Here is a 20,036-nt window from a genome sequence, read left to right as displayed (position 1 = left end):
CCCAGTGACAGTCTACAGTTTGTGTTTGCAGTAACATCTATTAACTCTAAATTTTGATTTAAAGCTTTCGTGACTGCAGTAATTCATATTCTTAGTTTTTTCGGTAAAGTCACGTTGAAGAGAAACAACAAAATAATAAAATATATATAAAACAATAAAAAATTCTCACGACGTGACTTTACCGAAAAAACTAAGAATATCTATTAACTCTGTTGAACACGGAGGTTATATCATAACAGTAGTTTACTTTTGTTTTCCTCTGGAACTCTTTATAAGAATGGAAACAGGAGGTGAACACAGCACACACATACAGCTGAAGTCGGAACTGTTCATCCCAGCATTTAAGGACATCTGAGCCTGGATTCACACCTCTAAGTTGCGATTGAATGTTAATTTATGCATACTCTTTGGTTCTATTGGGTAAAGTCACGTAGGTGAAAATAAAATAACAAAAAATCACGACGTTTCGGCCACAACACAAACGGCCTTCATCAGGTGAAGGGACGAGACTGTCTGGAGGACAGCGCTGGAGTGAGAGAAGCCACGCTTAGATCACGACCTTTAAGCTGTGTGAGAAGAAAACAAAGTGCCTTGACAAAGGAATTAGCATATAATTTAGCATTGAAATGACTCATTGAACTAGCTAAGTTAAAGTATACACATCCGCAGAGGTACCCCTTGACAAAGGAATTAGCATAGAATTGAAATAGCTGAGTGATTAGCTTGTAACTGGTCATAGAAATAGCTATGTTAAAGTCAGAGCATATACATTCACCGAGGCACCTAGTACCAATCAAACAGGAGAATTTAGCGAAACACAACCACGCTCAGACAGCGGACCTTTAAACTGTGTGTGAGCAAACAAGGTGTTCTGACAAAGAAATTTGCGTAAAAATTAGCATTTGATTGGCCGATTTTAGAAAAGAGGTGGTGTATGTGCCGGTGGACTTGCCGTTTGGCGCGGGGGGGAGGGGGGGAGGGGGAGTTTACCTATTGATGGTGTGAAAAGGGAATTTATAAGAGCTGCGAAAGTTTCGGGTACCACTACTTGAAAAAATATACCGTACCATTGAAATTAGTTTAATGTTTAGTTCGATTTAGAACATTTTTCCAATGGTTGCTTAATTTGAAACCATCTTCTCGGTTGAAATTGTGTCTGTGTTTGTAGATCTGAATTGCTTCATTAACAAATCTCTGATAAAAGGCCGTGGGTTTGCAAAGAACCTTGGTATCGGAGAAAATTATATCGTGATCCCCCACAGCATTGTAACAGTGATCAGCAACGGCAGAAGAATTCGTTTTGCCGTGTTTCAAATCTGATTTGTGCTTGCGAATTCGGTCAGAGACATGTCGCATTGTCTCCCCGATATAGCAATCACCGCAGGGACAACTCAATTTGTAAGCCCCGGGGTACTGTAAGTCAGGAATGACATCCTTCACGAATGGGATCAGATCACGAATTTTGTGTACTGTATTGAACCGGACCTGGATCTTGTGTTTGTTTAGAATTTTGGAAATCTTTTTAGTAACGCCTGCTATATATGGAAGTGTGATGGTTTTGACCGGAATATCAAGTGGTTGTTTCTGTATGGAGGGAGAAACAGCTTGGCGGATGGTACGGTCAGAGTAACCATTCCTTTTGAGGGCCAGGTGTACATGTTTTAATTCACTGGTCAGGTGGTGTTGGTCCGAAATGCAATGAGCCCTATGGTATAAAGTTTTGATGAGAATTCTTTTGGGCTGGGTGGTGGTGGGAATCAGGTTTCAAGTAGGAATCTGTGTGGGTGGGTTTCCTGTAGACAGAATGCCCCAATGAGCCATCAGGTCTCCTCTCAAACAGAACATCTAAGAATGGTAGCTTGCCATCTTTCTCCACTTCCATGGTGAATTTGATGGCGGGATGTCTGGAATTTATGTGGTAGGAAAAGGTTCAGAGCTGGGAGGCCATGTGGCCAAATGACGAAAGTGTCACCCACATATCTCTTCCACAGGGAAGGTCTGAGGGTGGAAGTCTGGATGGCGTCTGATTCAAATTTCTCCATGAAAATATTGGCTATCACTGGTGATAAGGGGGATCCCATGGGGGTACCCTCATTTTGTTTGTAGAAGGAGCCATTCCAAGTAAAGTAGGAATTGTTGAGGCAGTGCCTAACCAGTGCAGGTGTGTCGGGGTCTAGTCCATGGACCAAATTTTCAATTATTTCAATGGTATCAGGTACTGGGACCTTGGTGAACAAAGAGACCACATCGAAGCTGACAAGGATATCGTCAGGGGACAGTACAACGTCTTTGACCATAGAGACCAATTGGGCTGAGTTAAGTACTGCTGAGGCGGTCTTGCCAGTGAAAGGCAACAATGTATCTGACCGAAAACGGGCTAGTCTATAGGTAGGGGAGTTGATCGTGGATACGATGGGTCGAAGTGGGGTGCCTTCTTTATGAATCTTGGGAAGACCATAGAATCTAGGGGGTCTTGCATCAGAAGGTTTTAGGGAGGGACGTTTAGTTGGGTCGATTAGGGAGGTCGAACTTGTGATGCCCTTGTTGGTTTTTATCGCTAGGCTATTAGTAGGGTCATTTTTTTATTTTTGAGTAACTTCCATCGTTGAGCAGATTCTGGATTTTGTTGTTGTATGAATCTTTATCCATAATAACAGTAGCGTCTTTATCGGCTGAGAGGATGACTATATCACTTCTGTTTTTTAAATTCGCGAGTTCAGAGCGTTAATTTTTGCTGATGTTACTAATGGGTTTCTTAGCATTCTTAAGAATAGTGGCTATTTCAGCTCTCGCAATGTCTGCTTGGATGTGTCCTACGCCTTTGAGGGCTACATCGACGTGAGAGATGATGTCATCTATTGGTATGTGTTTTGGGGTGACATCAAAATTTAGTCCCCTAGCCAGTACTGTTTTCAGATTGTCCGAAATCGGGGTGCTACTCTGATTAATGACGATTTTGTTAACATCTAGTTTTGTTATATGTGGAACTGGGTTCTTCTTTGATAGGTGGTTGAATTTAGAAATCAGGTTAGCTTTACATTTGACTGACAGTGACTCAGCAGAAGAAGCAGTCATGTTGTCTACGTGATTCCAATCAGAAGGTGACATTTTTTGTGTTAACATTAAATGAGCTTGTAGGAGAGTCCTGTCTAAAGTATCGAGTTCAAATCGGAGTAGCCTTATCCTCTCTGAGATTAAAGATAGGCTAGCCTTAAGCAGAATCTGTTTAGAATTCGGAGAAGATACAGCAGCAGAAGTGAGTGTGAAAGCGATGGGTATTACCTTGTGATCGCGGCATCTTTTGAGGAAGGTCAGCGTCTCGATGAGCTGTGACTTCTTGTCCCGTTGTCTGTTAAAAGCTCTAACAGATAGGTGAAAGCCCTCCCCATAGAGGTTATCAATTCTAGATTTAAAGCTTTCGTGACTGCTAGGATCCATACTCTTTGGTTCTATTGGGTAAAGTCACGTAGGTGAAAATTTTCATTTATGCATTTCTGCATAACACAAATAGTATTGTTTTCAACACTCTTTGCTATGTCAGCTGAATTTAGCTTTCATAAATATTCCTTTTGTAGCCAGACAGCTGAAATTGTGTACTCGGAGTTTTGGATTAACATTCATTTTGAAGATACGAGGGCTTCCAGGCATGTTTATAACCATATGCCCTCTCATTGTGTGCCATAACAGCCCTGTGATGAATTTGGGAAACGTTTTTACTACATCATAAATATATTAATATAGACGTGTAAGTCACATGTGACTATATATGCATTCCTCTGTGCCTCGATACTGACGTGTAGATGGTGTGGATATTATTTTTTTCTGTCTGCAGCTGACGCTTCCTCTGATGCTTCCTCCGCAGAATTGATCTGATGGAGCAAATGCACTCAGCGCAGCTCGGTACTACAAGTCAACAATGCGACCAGCGTGCATACAGCACGGATCGGACTGGAAATTTGACACAGCACCAGAGAACTCACACAGGAGAGAAACCCTTCAAGTGCACTGTGTGTGGGAAGGCATTTTCACAGTCATCAAATCTGCAAAGACACCGGAGAACACACATGGGAGAGAAACCCTTCAAGTGCAGTGTGTGTGGGAAGGCATTTTCACAGTCATCTGTTGTTAAAAAGCACCAGAGAACACACACGGGAGAGAAACCCTTCAAGTGCAGTGTGTGTGGGATGGCATTTGCACAGTCCCCACATCTTAAAGAGCACCAGAGAACACACACGGGAGAGAAACCCTTCAAGTGCAGTGTGTGTGGGAAGGCGTTTGCACATTCATTAAGTCTGCAAAGACACCAGAGAACACACACGGGAGAGAAACCCTTCAGGTGCACTGTGTGTGGGAAGGCGTTTGCACATTCATTAAGTCTGCAAAGACACCAGAGTACACACACGGGAGAGAAACCCTTCAGGTGCACTGTGTGTGGGAAGGCATTTTCACAGTCATCTGTTCTTAAAAAACACAAGAGAACACACACGGGAGAGAAACCCTTCAGGTGCTTTTTGTGCGGGATGATGTTTGCACAGTCATCACATCTTCAAGCACACGAGAGAACACACACGGGAGAGAAACCCTTCAAGTGCACTCTGTGCGGGAAGGCGTTTTCACAGTCACCACATCTTAAAGTCCACCAGAGAACACACACGGGAGAGAAACCCTTGAGGTCCACTCTGCAGGAAGGCGTTTGCACATTCATAAAATCTTCAAGTACACCAGAGAACACAGAAGCATCAGAAGATCTGCAAGGAGTGGAGTCTGAAATCAGCTTGTGAAAGTCAAAGTGCCGCAATAAGCCCATCCCTCATGAAACACGAACCGGAAGAAAATCCCAGCTTGGACACTTTTAAAGGTATCAAGGTGAAATATGAAGAGGTGATGGTGAAATATGAAGAGGTGATGGTGAAGAGGGAAGAGGTGATGGTGAAATGTGAAGATGAAGATTCAACTCCAAAATCGGACCTTCACATTGATGGAGGCAATGTGAAGCCAGAGGTGAATTCTGACTGAGGCAGAGCGAGGCAACTCCCAGCAATTCATGGAAGTGGAGGTGTGAGTGGACTTGCTCCTAGACAATACAAAGTCAAATGGAGACCCGGTGGATGTGTAAGCTTGAGACGGTCACAGGCCTTTAATGAAAAGAATGTGAAGTTGAACACTCAATTCCTAGGTTCAACCTGCAGAGTAAGAGCGAGCGGCCAGTCTTTGTGGACCCGTGGATTGTGGAGATCTCTGACCAGGAGTGAGAGCCAAGAAGCCCCCAAGCATTCACTATGTTATAATAATTGCATTTACACGGTGCTTGCTTAATCGCCTCGGCAACTCGGAGTTTTGTATCTCGTCTGAAACACTCGAAGAGCATCCCCAAGTAGCAGCTGCCCCTGTGTGGCACAAGGTCGTGGCCCTGCACCGGCCTGCATTTATTTTTTCCGCCTGAGGACGACCGCTTGTGTTACGATCGAAACGTCGTGATCTATTATTTTTTCTACCTACGTGACTTTACTGAAAGAACCAAAGAGTATGTGAACAAGAGGCTGTCAGTAGAGGGCGATGATTGATGTTTCATCTCAGTTTTGTAATTTGTCACTAATGTTTAGAATTCGCCAGCATGCAAGGGCCTACTCGTTTTGAATGACACAATAGTATGTTTTACATCCACTGTTAAGCAGACGGTGCATATTTTTTAAAATAGCTTTTTAATCAGATGTTATCTGATGCAGTAGATTTCACTGCAGTAATTAAATTTTGTTAAAATTCCAGTCAATAATTTAGAATGAACATCTTCTTTGGTTCTTTCGGTAAAGTCACGTAGAATGAGAATAAAATAATAAATTAATAAAATAACACGATTAAATTCTCACGACGTTTCGGCCACAACACAAGTGGCCTTCAGGTGAAAGGAACAAATCCGTCGGGACGACAGAGCTTCAATGAACGCTGTTAAGATTCGTAGCGTCTTTTAAGCTGGTTTAGAGAGGTGAGGCACCTTGACAAAGGGGTTTACATATAAAACAGGAGAATTTAGCATTGAAATAGCTGAGTGATTAGCTTGTGACTGGTCATAGAAATAGACTGGTCATAGAAATAGCTTTATTGTGTTATTTTATTATTTTTTTATTTTGTTCTCATTCTACATGACTTAAGATGAATCCTTGCAGTCACGAAAGCTTTAAATCGAAATTTAGAATGAACACTTGTCTGATTTTGTGTGTACATGCATCACTTTTTTTTATAAGGGTCAAACATTGAATAAGTGATGTTAGGACAAAGTGCGTGTGTTTTTGGAAGTAACCTGTACAGATAACTCAGGTGAGTCCCGTTGTTCTTGTGATACAGGTCAAAGGGTACTTTTGTGTTTCAGGAAGCATCTGGAGCAACTCATTGGCTTTGAAATAGGAAGCACACTCGGATCATTCATCAGTTACAAGACATACCACCTTAAAGTTACACGCAGAGGAGATACATTCTCTGCAACACGAATTATAATTTTGTCTTACGTGTTGACATAGATTTTGTCGAACTTGGACTAGAAATGCTCCTTGCTGATTCACGTCTGGATGTTCACAACCATGGGTTGAACCAAGCCCCACTGCTGTTGAGACATTGTCCACCAAAACCGGTCCACAGTTGGCTTGCACACACAGTGTACACACACAGTGTATACACACACAGTGTACACACACACATAGTGTACACACACACATTGTGTATACACACACATAGTGTACACACACAGTGTCCACCAAAACCGGTCCACAGTTGGCTTGCACTGAATAAATGCTGCAGTAATTATGGACTCGCACGAAGGCCGTGGGATTTATATTTCGTGTTCAACATTCCTTTGTTTAGTGGAGAGACCGATTAAATTAAAGACGTCTTGTCTGCTGATCTTGTTCATATCTGTGTACATCGATATCCCACATTGCTTGCACGTACACATCACACGCAATTAAATAAATAAAAAATAAGAACGACTTCCGGGGATTGCGAAGATCGAGGAATCTCTTTCAATGGAGCGAGTTCAGTGTGTTCGATTCAACATCTTTCTGTCTCTGTCCGTCTGTGTCATCTGTTTGCCTCTGTGTTTCTCTCTGCCTGTCTCTCTGTCGTCTCTGTGTTCCTCTTGTCTGTGTCTGTCCGCCTGTCCTGTCTGTGTGTGTCTCTCTATCAGCGTCTATCCAACCGTATTCAACGACTGTCAGTAGCAACACGCGCCCGGTCAACTTGCACGGCCCGTGACTCAAACTTGCTCAAAGGAGTGTTTATTTGTAATTTATTTCGCACCGTACGTAGCCAACCGTGATAATCTATGGGTCTCTGTGTGAGTCTCTGTGTATCTGGAACTTATTTCGCACCTTACGTAACCGAACCTGCCCAGGAGGAGCGGCTGGTATCTGTGGAGCTGTGGGCTGGGTAAATCTGTGAGCAGGAGCGAGAGACAAGATCCCAAGCATTCACTACGTTATAAACAACATATTTGCACTTATAAGTCGCTTGCCTAATTGCCTCAGCAACTCGGTGTTTCGTATCGAACCTCATCTCAAACAATCGAAGGGCGCCCCCTAGTGGCAGCTGCCCCTGTGTGGCACAAGGTGGCCCTGCACCGGCCTGCACGTGGACATGAGTCTGTCGGTAGGGGGCGATCATTGACGCGTCATCTCCTTTGTGGAGTTTCTGGATAGTGTTACTGGAATTGCCACAATTTTGACTGTGACACCAACATGCAATGTGCGTTGTGAGTGACACAGTGTTTTGTTTGACACCCGCTGTTAAGCAGACAGCGCATATTGTGGTGAATGTTACTGGGGTAGCCAGATATGCCTGGCGGATTTGAACCTTGAACCTCAGCAATAAATAGAGAATGCGCTACCATATTCCTGGTTCTTTCGGTAAAGTCACGTAGATATAAAACAAAAAATAAACAATAAAAGATTTAAAAATGAAAAAGTTAATACAAATAACAAATAAAAATAATAAATTTCGATTTAAAGCTTTCGTGACTGCAAGGATTCATCTTCTTTGGTTCTTTCGGTAAAGTCACCACGTAGAATGAGAATAAAATAATAAATTGATAAAATAAAATAACACAATAAAATTCTCACGACGTTTTGGCCATAACACAAAGCCGCTTGTGTTGTGTACGTACACACACACAGTGTATACACAATAATGTCCACGTTGTTGTTGCTGAGTTCATGCACCCAAGGGAGGGGGCAATGGAAAATGAATCTAAATCAACTTAAACTCCATCCCCGCTCTGTGACGTCACCACTCAGCATGACCTCAACGGCATGAAGTGCCAGCGGGAGGTGTAACTCGCTAGTGACGTCATGTCACCAAGGTATTCACGCTCCCCCAACCCCGTCCACAGCGCTCTTGAGCGTGACGTCACCTCCGCTTGGGTCACTGCCGATATCAATCCAGTGGCAATCCTTATTTGGGCAAAGCTACGCCCAGTGACTGCGGTTCATTAACATAATGTATCCGTTGAAGCCGTCGGGTTCAGCAGCCACGCCCCATCCCTCGACATATGGCCAGTTAACATTAAACATAATTTATTCAGTTACAGAGCCGCTCTTTACGGGAGGGGCGTGTCTCTTACCCCGGAAGTGACGTCATGTTACCTGCTTACCCGCGTGACGTCGCGAGGTAACAGGAGGCTGCCAATCCACGCTTGCACTGAAATCCGAGGTGAGAAATTCTCATGGTAGTCGTGGTGGTTGTTGTTGTTTACCAAGGTAGAGCCTCGCTCTCTCGTAGGGATGCCAGTTGAGTAGCAGCGAGCATGGGAATCGATATCCAGGTTGGAACTTTACAACGCGGGGCCTAGCCACGCTCGTCCTTGCCTCCTGCCCTCGCCTGATTGCGTTTACTTTAATTATCTCGCTTAAGTTTAATTTGTCTTCACCCGGCTCGCCACTTTGTTTTATTGTAAATATTCACTCAGTTTTTATTTTTTTCACCAGGCCAAGCCCGCTTGAGCTGCTATACTGCTCTTGTTATCAGAAGCAACCTGCCCACAACAACACAAGGTGAGGCTTTGTCAACGTGTGTGAATGTTTTGACTTAAAACTTTCGTGACTGCAGGAATTAATATTCTTGGTTCTTTCGGTAAAGTCACGTAGATAGAAAATTTAATAAAAATAACATAATGAAAATAAATAAAAAATAAATTGTAAATAAAGCAAAAAAACCCACGTTTTGATCGCAACACAAGTGGTCTTTATTTAATGTAATTGTATTATCTGTTATTGTTATTTTCTATCTACGTAACTTTACCGAAAGAAACAAGAATACGTGTGTCACTGTCTATCGGTCAAAGACGCTAAACGTAGTGATGAATCCCTGCAGTCACGAAAGCTTTAAATCGAAAAATGGAACAGATGTGTTATATTATCTTGGCTTTGTGAAACACAGGTAAAAAGAGGCCTTCAACATTGATTGTGCCTTTGTACCGACAGTTGCTGAGTGGTCCAGTGCCATCACCATCAGAATCCATGGTCAATCCACTGCTGGATGAGGTTCCCAAAAAGCTCTCACCATCTCCCAAGATCCCGAAAAGTATTAATCCACCCAGTACCTGCAGGTGATACTCATCAGCTGATATCATCCCGTCGTCTCGATGGGCATCCTATTGGCCGCATTCCATTCCTTGGCTGTCATTCCATCACTATCCTCAACCAACCATCGGCCAACATTCCATAACAGAATTCAACCAAGGGAGAGTATTTGAAAGGATGCGATTAATTCACCCACCCAAGGGATACGGGTCCATAATAGCAAATCATTACAGTCGCAGGCGCACGGCGAATTGTAACGATGGAGACATTACAGCACGCCGTCGATTTGCGGTGCGACGATGCAATTAACTGAGCTCGATTTTTCGATTTGAAGCTTTCGTGACTGCAAGGATTCATCTTCTTTGGTTATTTCGGTAAAGTCACCACGTAGAATGAGAATAGAATAATAAAATAATAAAATTCTCACGACGTTTTGGCCACAGCGCAAGCGGCCGTCTTCAGGTGAAAGGTACATTGAAGCTCTGTCGTCCCGACAGTTCTGTACCTTTCACCTGAAGACGGCCGCTTGCGTTGTGGCCAAAACGTCGTGAGAATTTTATTGTGTTATTTTATTATTTTATTCTCATTCTACGTGTTGGTGACTTTACCGAAAGAACCAAAGGAGATGAGCTCGATTTATTTTGGGCAGTTAAAGGCCACCGGCGCAGGCACACTAGATCCCGGGGACGTGAATAACTCCACGCGCATTCAGGGCGTCCACATTGCCCTGTCAAGAGGCTGCAGGAGGGCGGGTGAAACAAACAGCCCTGTGCTCGCCACGCGGACGGTCGCCCAGACAAACAACAAACTCTTCCAGGCTTCACCTTCTTTGGTTCTTTCGGTAAAGTCACCACGTAGAATGAGAATAAAGTAATAAATTTATAAAATAACACGATAAAATTCTCACGACGTTTCGGGTCACAACACAAGTGGCCTTCTTCAGGTGAAAGGAACATACCTGTCAGGACGACAGAGCTTCAATGAACGTTGTGTTATTTTATTGTTTTATTTTATTATTTGATTCTCATTCTACGTGGTGACTTTACCAAAAGAACCAAAGAAGATGAATCCTTGCAGTCACGAAAGCTTTAAATCGAAACTCTTCCAGGCTTCACGCGGGCTGGACGACCGGCATGCAGGAAAAAAAAAACATCAACCATTATTAGCGCGGACGTCCAGAATAAATAAAAAACTCGTTCAAAAACCCCAAAACACGGCAACCCTCCTGGCTTTGGCGTTCCTCGGAAGACACCTGTTTCATCGACAACCGCATCAGAACATCACCAGGCCGATGCGCACCCGAATTGATCCATCAGCGACTGACACGGGGACTGCGTCGCGATCGTCACGTGGACGGTTCAATCGTCGCGGGCAGCCATCGCCTTGGCGCGGCGTCGATACAAAAAACAACGACTTGGTGAGAGGTCAACGGCGTTTGTCCTTTTTGAAACACTCGTCCCTGCCGCGCGAGTGTGGAATTTCCACTTAGGTGTGAGAGGGCGCACCGACTGCCTGCCAGTGGTTTCACATTCAGTCCGCCAGGGGGCGAACACGAATTGGGCATCAGACAAAGCGGTGCCTTCAATAGTAGGTTCAGTTCATATTCTTAGCTCTTTCGGTAAAGTCACGTTGAAGGGAAACAATAAAACAATAAAATATATATAAAACTATAAAAATTCTCACGACGTTTCGACCATAACACAAACGGTCGTCATCAGTTCAGTTTTATTCAGTTTCAGTTTATTTTGGTATAGCCCTGTGAATGTTCTAGATTTAAAGCTTTCGTGACTGCAAGGATCCATACTCTTTGGTTCTATTCGGTAAAGTCATGTAGGAAAAATATAAAACAACAAAAATCACGACGTTTCTGCCATACCTGATGAAGGCCGCTTGTTTTGTGGCCGAAACGTGATTTTTGTTGTTTTATTTTTTACCTACGTGACTTTACCGAATAGAACCAAAGAGTGTAGCCCTGTGAGCCATCCGGCTCTTGAATCGGGGTGCAACCACAACAAACAAAAAAACTAAAACACGAACAAGAAACACATTTTACAGTGACTACTTTGTGTTGACTGTGCAAAACAGAAAATCCATGGAAAAAAAAAACCAGCAAAAATATTCCTGAAAAAAAATCACCATACACCACCAACGCTGTGTGCAAAAAATCCCAGTGGGATGCAAGTCAAACAACAACAACAACAACGACCACAAAAACTTAGATTAAGGCCATCAGTACTACAACAAAACAAAACACACATGTCCAACGAGGTTTTGTTGTGTGTGTGTGTGTATGCAGGGGTATATTACCACTCGGGAGACAAAGGTGGCCGGGCATGGTGCTGGCCACCCACCCCCTCGTGTGATGTGCCGGCCTTCATCGGCGCCACTCGATAACGGCACTTCCCCCTAAAGTGTGTTAATGCTGTACAAGGGATACATGTGTGTATCTATTATGGGGGGAGTGGTGGGTGCAGTAGCGAGACAACTGCACGATGTACCCCAGCGACCCCAGCTCCATTCCCGGCCACGGCTAACACGAGTGGAGGATTCTGTTAGTCCCGGTCCTGGGTCTCCCCTGGGTCTACTCGGCATGGGGAGACAAAGGTGGCAACCGGGAATGGAGTTGGCCACGCCACCCTTCCGTGCGCCGCGCGGGCCTTGAGAATCGCCGCCCAACCAGCAGCACGTCCCACCGGCCAATCAAGTCTGGGGCCTGCAGGCGGGGGAGACGCGGTGGCTGTGGTAAGGGCTGACCCCGGTGTCTTGTGCAAATGGCCAGGATTTGCATATACCACGATCCAGAGGCGGAGCCAGGGGGGGGGGGTGACAGGGGTGACATTCTGCGTGTAAGTGCACGACACTCGGTCTGGCGAACTCCGTGCAACTGCAATGTCAGAGTGTGTCGCCAACCGATGGCATCCGGTTCAACAGCCCGACTCTCTCTCCCAGCTTCGCCCGGGACTAGGATTCTTGTCTTTGATTAATTTCACATTCCCTTCTATTTCACTGAAAAACCCTTGAAAAAATTGATGCTTGCAAGAAAGAAAAAAGCCGAAACATCATTTTATCAAAATCGGATGTTTTCACTCAAGGAAATTCAACCTTACCCCACTTCTACGTAAGGTCGATTTTGGCCACTCGGGGAAGGGAATAATGACGTGGCGAGCTGAAAATAGTCACGTTCACTTAGAAATTCCAGACAGCGTCAGCTGTGCAAATTTTCACGACGCCAGAGCTCAGCGTTGGAGAGGTTTTTGCTGCTTCACACAAACAAACAGATGGAATGTTCTGCTTCATATTTAAGATAGCAGTTCTACCCGTTCTTCGCACGGAGGATATGTATTGAACTCCCGAGAAACCAATGGCTTCATCGGCCAGGAGCGATGCGCCACCTAAAATCTCCTGGCACGCTGTTAACAGCTCTAAGCATTGCAGAGCACTTAACTCAGAGGTGTTGCGGGTTGACGCCAGACACTTCATGGTCATTCCCCCCCCCCCCCCCCAAAATACAAAAGACTTTTTATATTTTTTTTACATTGTGTACAGTATGGAACATACCCACATGCCAAATTTCAAGTGTGTGGCACGTTGGGAAGTATGCTAAACATTTCAAACAGACACACGTATCCACACATTTCCCTTTCATATATATGTAGTGCCGTGAATTCACTCGGACGACAACCGTCTCTTTTTCCGCCGTCACTTTTATTCCATTGTTCCGTACACACAGTAATTCTCTCCGTGCTCCGCCAACTCGGACACTCCGATTTACTTCAGCATCGTCCGTGCATCCCCTTCCACACACAGTGTTTCTTCGCCTATCTCTTCACACACAGTGTCTTCCCTTCCACACACAGTGGTTTGTCTTCTATCTCCTCACACACAGTATCGCCGCTGTCTCTTCACACGCAGTGACTTCCCTTCCACACACAGTGGTTCGTCTTCTATCTCCTCACACACAGTATCGCCGCTATCTCTTCACACGCAGTGACTTCCATCTATTCATACACAGTGACTCTATCTATCTCCGCTAACGCTGACTCTCCCTATCGCTATTTACTGTCTTTGGGGTCCGGCTCTCTATCTATTCTTCCCTAACATTTCCAGCTGTCTTCTTCGTATCTCTTCACCTCTCGCCAACAACTGCCCAGCAACAACTCTCCAGCACAACTCCCCAGCAGCAACTCCTCTCTGTTCAAACCACCTCGCCTTTTATCCCCTCTCGCATTAGCCTTAATTAATTGCCACGTGGCTCGCTGGCCGTCTCTCGCCAGCCCGCACCTGTCCCCTTCATCAGACATCCAGACGCCACCACTTAACGCTAACAGCCTCTCGACCAATCACAGCCCTCGTGCCACGACTCCCTTAATTACTTCGGGTTGTTTACGCCACTCGCGACTCGACCACCTGTTTGACCTCATGTGACCCGTTCTCCTTGTCTGTCTGTACTGTATATGGCCATTTCCTATGGGTATTATTTACTCCATTACATCACCCCCCCCCCCACCCCGTGATGAAAGAACCTAGCCGTCCCCGGCTACGATATACTCGAATTGGAGTAGTGGAGTGAAGCGGACGGAACGATGACAACATATATACATAACGTATTTGCAATATACAACCATTTTGTACAATCACGCAATGACATGCACACACACCTTTATACAGAATTCCCAACCCCCAAAGTCAATGTATTGTATTCCTCCTGGAACGGCTTCCCGCTGCCGGTCCATCTCCCCTGCAGGGGATACCCTGTGGTAAGGGAGGGCCTCGCTCGTCTTGCCAATGAACCCTGCGCCCATCCCTGTCCCAGCGACACTCAGCTGGCGGGGCTGTCCGTCGTTCCCGGTCGGGACGGCCATTGGTCCGGATCTGTGGCCGTTCAATCGGCGTGCGGTCGGTAACCCTGCCCAAAAAGGGCGATCCTGCAGGCACATGGGGGGCAGATCTCTGGGACACGCGCACTTGTGACCTCCCTACAGGTTTGTCGGACACATCCAATACAGGCCGCTCTCGGATGGGGGATGACGCATCATATGGTAACACAAATTTCTTCAGGCGCGACGAGTGAACAAACCATGTCTGACGACCGAATTTTATTCGCACACTCTGATCCCGTAAAACCTCCACAATATCAACGGGCCCCTGCCAGGGGCGGTGAAATTTCGGGGACGTTCCCACCGGCACCATGGGGCAGTGCAACCAGGCTTTATCTCCAACACTCCACGGCTCTCGTGGCCGCTGCCTGCCGAACAATCTTTCGTTAGCGGCTTGTCGTTGTGCTGTATTTTTCAATGCAGCCTCCCGGGCTTCCCTCAGACGGTCTAAAGCCACCTGCATCGGAGCAGGCACCGTCGTAGATTTCTCCCGTTTTCGAATTCCCAATTTCACAATAGCCGGCGCTTCCGGTTCCCGTCCATACATCAGAAAAAATGACGAGTACCCCGTTGAGGCATGCGGGGCCAATCTATACGCGGCCAGCGTCGCTGCCACATGCAGATCCCAATCATCTTGAGCGGTGTTTACTTGGTGACAAAGCATGGACGTCAGCGTCCTATGCAGCCGCTCGACCATCCCGTCAGTCTGCGGGTGGTACGGGGACGTCCGAATCTTTTTGGTCCCCATCGAGTCACACACGTCCTTAATCAATTTAGATGAAAAATTTCTGCCTTGGTCAGTAAGCAAATGTTCCGAGGCCCCCTTATCTAATACGTATCCATTCAATAAAGCCTCAGCGATCGACGTCGCTGACTGGTCTACTAGCGGCCATGCCATCGGCCAACGAGTTAAGTATTCCACCCCGACGAGCAAATATCTGTGCCCTCGGGGGGTGACGGGAAACGGACCCAAAATATCCAGTGCCACAATTTCGTTCACTCTCGAAACTTGAATCGATTGCAAAGGGACACGATATGGCCGTGCCGGCGCTTTCCTCCGTGCACATTCCTGGCACGCTTTTACATGCTGTTTCACATCGTTAAACATTCCCGGCCAGTAAAATTCACTCCCCACCATCAACGCGGTCTTCTTCTCCCCCAGATGCAGCAATTTCTCATGTACCTCGTTAATCAGTTTCCCCCGCAACACCTTCGGGACAACAATACAAAATTTTTGTGCTTCCACATCCCAGCAAACAAGCAACCCTTCCGTTAACATCAAAAATTGGCGATCCTCCGATCCCCTTGAATGAGAGGCACGCAGCCTCATCCTGGTCAGCGAGGAATCTTCCACCTGCAGTTGCTTCCACTGCTTCAATGACAACCCCAACAGTCCAATTTCTGCTCCAGGGACTATCCCTGGCACCCCCGAACCCGCTGCAGCGACCGTTTGCGGAACCTCCTGCAGCGGCGGGCCGCAACGCACCGAGCCCTCTTTGCACCGACACGTCTCAGCCGGTCGCGGCAACCTCGACAAAGCATCCGCGTTTACATGGTGCGTCCCTTTCCTATGCTGGATCGTGAAAGAGTACTCCTGGAGGGTCTCAATCCAGCGAGCCATTTGCCCCGATGGCTGATCCATGCGCAGCGAGTACTGTAGCGCCGCGTGATCAGTGCGGATCAAAAATTCCCTGCCGTATAGATACGGTCGGTACTGGCGCACAAAATGGACAATCGCCAATAATTCCCTACGCGTCACACAGTATTTTTGCTCCGCCGGCGATAACACCCGGCTGCCATATGGCACCACTCTCTCGACGCCATCAACCTTTGTGACAAAACCGCGCCTATGCCCGTATCACAGGCATCCGTGTCAAGTATAAATTGCTTCGTAAAATCTGGGTATCCCAACGGCGGTGCGTCCGCCAGTGCGGCCCGCAACGCTTCAAACGATTTTTGTTCAGCAATCCCCCATTGAAACTTTACACCTTTCCCGGTCAGCGTATGCAATGGTCGAGCAATCGTGGCAAAATCCTTAACGAACCGCCGATAATACGATGCAAAGCCCACAAAGCTACGCACTTCCCCTGCTGTTTTCGGCACTGGCCATGTACGCACACAACTCGTCTTTTCCCGATCAGTGGCCACTCCTGACGCACTAACGACGTGCCCCAAATACTTCACCGATGTTCTCAACAATTGGCACTTCTGTGGTTTAAATTTCAATCCAGCGCGCCGCACTCTGCCAAAAACGGTGCGCAGCCGTTGCAAATGTTCATCGAAATTCCTACTGAAACAATCACATCATCTAAATATATCAAGCACGACTCCCACTGCAGGCCCAACAACACGAGTTCCATTAATCGCTGGAAGGTCGCCGGCGCTGAGTGGAGTCCCATCGGGAGCACGTTAAATTGATACAATCCTTGTGGTGTCCGAAATGCCATTTTAGGTTTTGACTCTTTATCCAGGGGCAATTGCCAAAAGCCCGACAACAATTCGAGGGTCGAAAAGATTCTGGCGCCGGACAGGGTGTCCAGCGAATCATCAATTCGTGGAAGCGGGTACGCTTCCGCCACCGAAACTTTATTCAATTTCCGATAGTCAAAACAAAATCGCATGGTTCAGTCACGTTTTTTAACGAGGACAATAGGGGCTGGACGATGGGGCGATAATATCGTGCTCTAGCATTTCATCAACAGATCGCCGAATACATTCTTTCTCAAGAGGACCTACACGATGTGAATTTAACCTGATCGGGGGTGCGTTCCCCGTGTCAATACGATGCTGCAACAACATCGTTCGACCCACGTCGTATTTCCCTGAACTGAACACATCTTTAAATTCCACTAGCAACGCATGCAAACCCGACCGCTGCACAGGCGATAACTCTGGGTTTTGTTTGTAAAGATCCCTTAACCATTCCGGATCGTCTTCCTCCCTTGACAACATTTCATCCTGTCCCCTAGGCAAGCATGTTTTCGTTTCTGGACCCGGCGCACCCATCGCGTGCGCCAACGTAGTGCCCTCTTGAATAACAACCTCTTCGTGCCCCGTGTTTACAATTTGAATGAAAGGATCGCAATACGTTGGTATTATGGTCAAAGCCCCTACCACGGTGGGCATTCTCGATACAGCATTTGAGGGTGTTAACAGCAATCCCTCCTGCAGCTCATCCCAAGGCAATTCCTTCTTTAACCGTAGAGGTATCAAAATTTGCGATGCAGGAGGGACACGCACGGTGCGGCTCACCACGGCCTGCACCACAGCGTTCACCACCGCAAATTTCGAAGGTATCCCCAAAAATTTCATACATCTCCCCGACGGTAATTCCAAACAACCTCTTTCCACTGAAATCTTAATTGGCATCTTTTGCAAGAAATCTGTGCCCAACAAACATGGTACCGCCAAGGCCGTTGAAACCAAAACACTTCCCGTCACAATCACCTCCCCAATTTGAATTGTCGCAACCACGCAGCCCATAATGCCCAAACTACCCCCGATTGCCGCTACGCATGGCCCTTCCACTGGCGCTAATGAGCCAGGCGACGTCGGCAGCGACCGAAAAGTTTGCAACGAAATGAGAGTCGCCGACGCCCCATCACATCCAACGATCCTGGCGCGGCCCCCAACACACGATGTACCAACACGCCGCACGTATCCCGGCCATGCGTACTATCCGAACCCGATGAATACGGGTGAGATGACGCGGATGAGTGATGTGGATAGGGCGGCCCTGTATTGAATGCATCTCGACTCACCCGGGATCTTTGGTCTTGGGGGAACCGCCCGCTGTAGTAGTTCGGCGCCCATGGAGGACAACCTCTTCGTCTCCAGCAGTCGCGGGCGAGATGACCCCTCCGCCCGCACTCGTAGCATGTCCGATGCACGCCATCTCCAAATGCCCCGGGACAATGCCGTCGGTCTCCGGTCGACACCCCGGCCGCCGCTGCCATCGGCGGCGCCTCGTCCACCACCACCGCCACCGTGCTCGCAGCCCCGGCAGGGGTCGTCAGCGACGGCTGCGCTACCGCCGCCGCTGGTTCATCTCGTATATCAAGGTTGACTTGTATGTTCCTGGCGATCAGCAACGATGACACGTCGTCGTCATCATCCTTGTCTGGGAGCAACAAGACGACTTTCAGTTCCTTTGCCAGCTGTATCATCTTCTCTTGCAGCAGGGAGTCCCAGCCCTCCTCGTCCATCGCCGGGTACGCAACCTGGGCGAGGGCCAGCAAGGCGCTGCGAAATGCCAGGGGGGACTCCGTGGCCTCCCGTTTCCTCTGTTGAAATCGACGTTTGGCGACCGACCGCGGCTCGTAGACCTTCCTCATTGCCGCAATAGCACCGTCCAATGTTTTTCTGACAGCGGCAGGGAGTCCGTTAAAAGTCGCCAAGGAGTCATCATCCAATGCCGTCGGCAGTGCTCGTAACGCGGCACTTTCCGTCCAATTCAGGTACTCGTAAGCCGCACGGAATCTTCGTATGAACGCCGTCCAATCTCCCACTTTGGCCTCAAATCATTGTACGTGTAGCCGTCGTGGCGGTCCCGCCGACTGGTCGTCTTCGTCGTCAGAATCTTCCAACCACTCCGGCTGAGCGGCAACCTCTGGCGGTGGACCCGGTACGGGTAGTTGAATGCGGTTCTCCGTCAAGAAGTTCTGGAACTCCTCCGACAACTTCTCCATCCTGGCCTCCCACTGGGTCATGAGGACTCGCCAATCCTCTGGCGATCCCAGGCCTTCAGCACCACCCGAACCGCTGTCGCCGTCCGGAGTACTGCCGGCCATCTGGCCGGGCTGCAAATTGTCGTTGTCGCTGTCGCCGCCCGAGTCCACTGGCACATTTATTTTATTTGCCGCTTTCCTTGACATCGTGGCGTGTTCCGTACTTTTTCTGACACCAAATGTAGTCCATAATAAGTTTAACACGTAGGCTTTCGCAACCAATATTATTCATAATAAAGGTTTTTGGGTTAGATCGCGTTTATTTATAAATGTGTCGTAACCCTCCACCACCCGACACGGCCAATCAGCAAAAAAAGTGTCACGTTGACAAAAGACAAATAATTCACTACTTCAGCCCACCGCTGTGTTGAAGAGTTAATCCACATTTACAGTTTGAGTACGACGTTTCGCTGGTAAATACTTCCAGCATCATCGGGCAATTCGTCAGAATGGTAAAGCCCTCGCTTGCTCCCGGTTTTATATAGAGCAGCAGGGTGACGTCATCACTTAACTCATCAGGTGCAGTGATTAGAGGCGGAGGAGGGGGGGGTAATGTAATTATATAATCGATTAGTAATCAGTCATTGGTTATGATTAGTAATGAGTTGTAGATTAGTAATTCTTTAAATCAAAATGTAATGTGTATTATTTAATAATACGCTTCCAGGCCGCAATTCACTCGGACGACAACCGTCTCTTTTTCCGCCGTCACTATTATTCCATCGTTCCGTACACACAGTAATTCTCTTTGCGCTCCGCCAACTCGGACACTCCGATTTACTTCAGCATCGTCCGTGCATCCCCTTCCACACACAGTGTTTCTTCCTCTATCTCTTCACACACAATGTCTTCCCTTCTACACACAG

The 20,036-nt window shown here is 47.1% G+C and overlaps 1 protein-coding gene across 1 annotated transcript in view; it reads left to right on the top strand.

Moving 5' to 3' along the window:
• LOC142921553 (uncharacterized) overlaps positions 1–6,981 on the top strand; it is a 7,952-nt gene extending 971 nt beyond the window's left edge. Inside the window, exon 3 of the mRNA XM_076062960.1 lies at positions 3,863–6,981. Coding sequence (XP_075919075.1) covers positions 3,873–4,781 — 909 coding nt within the window. The 5' untranslated portion in view covers positions 3,863–3,872 and the 3' untranslated portion in view covers positions 4,782–6,981. The remainder of the gene's footprint in view (positions 1–3,862) is intronic.
• The last annotated feature ends 13,055 nt before the right edge of the window (positions 6,982–20,036 follow it).

The sequence above is a fragment of the Petromyzon marinus genome, unplaced genomic scaffold (genome assembly GCF_048934315.1).
Source record: "Petromyzon marinus isolate PM22_M1 ecotype Great Lakes invasive population unplaced genomic scaffold, UKy_Petmar_22M1.pri1.0 PM_G_Scaffold_82, whole genome shotgun sequence".
Classification (NCBI taxonomy): domain Eukaryota; kingdom Metazoa; phylum Chordata; class Hyperoartia; order Petromyzontiformes; family Petromyzontidae; genus Petromyzon; species Petromyzon marinus.
This window is presented reverse-complemented; position numbering and strand designations above follow the sequence as displayed.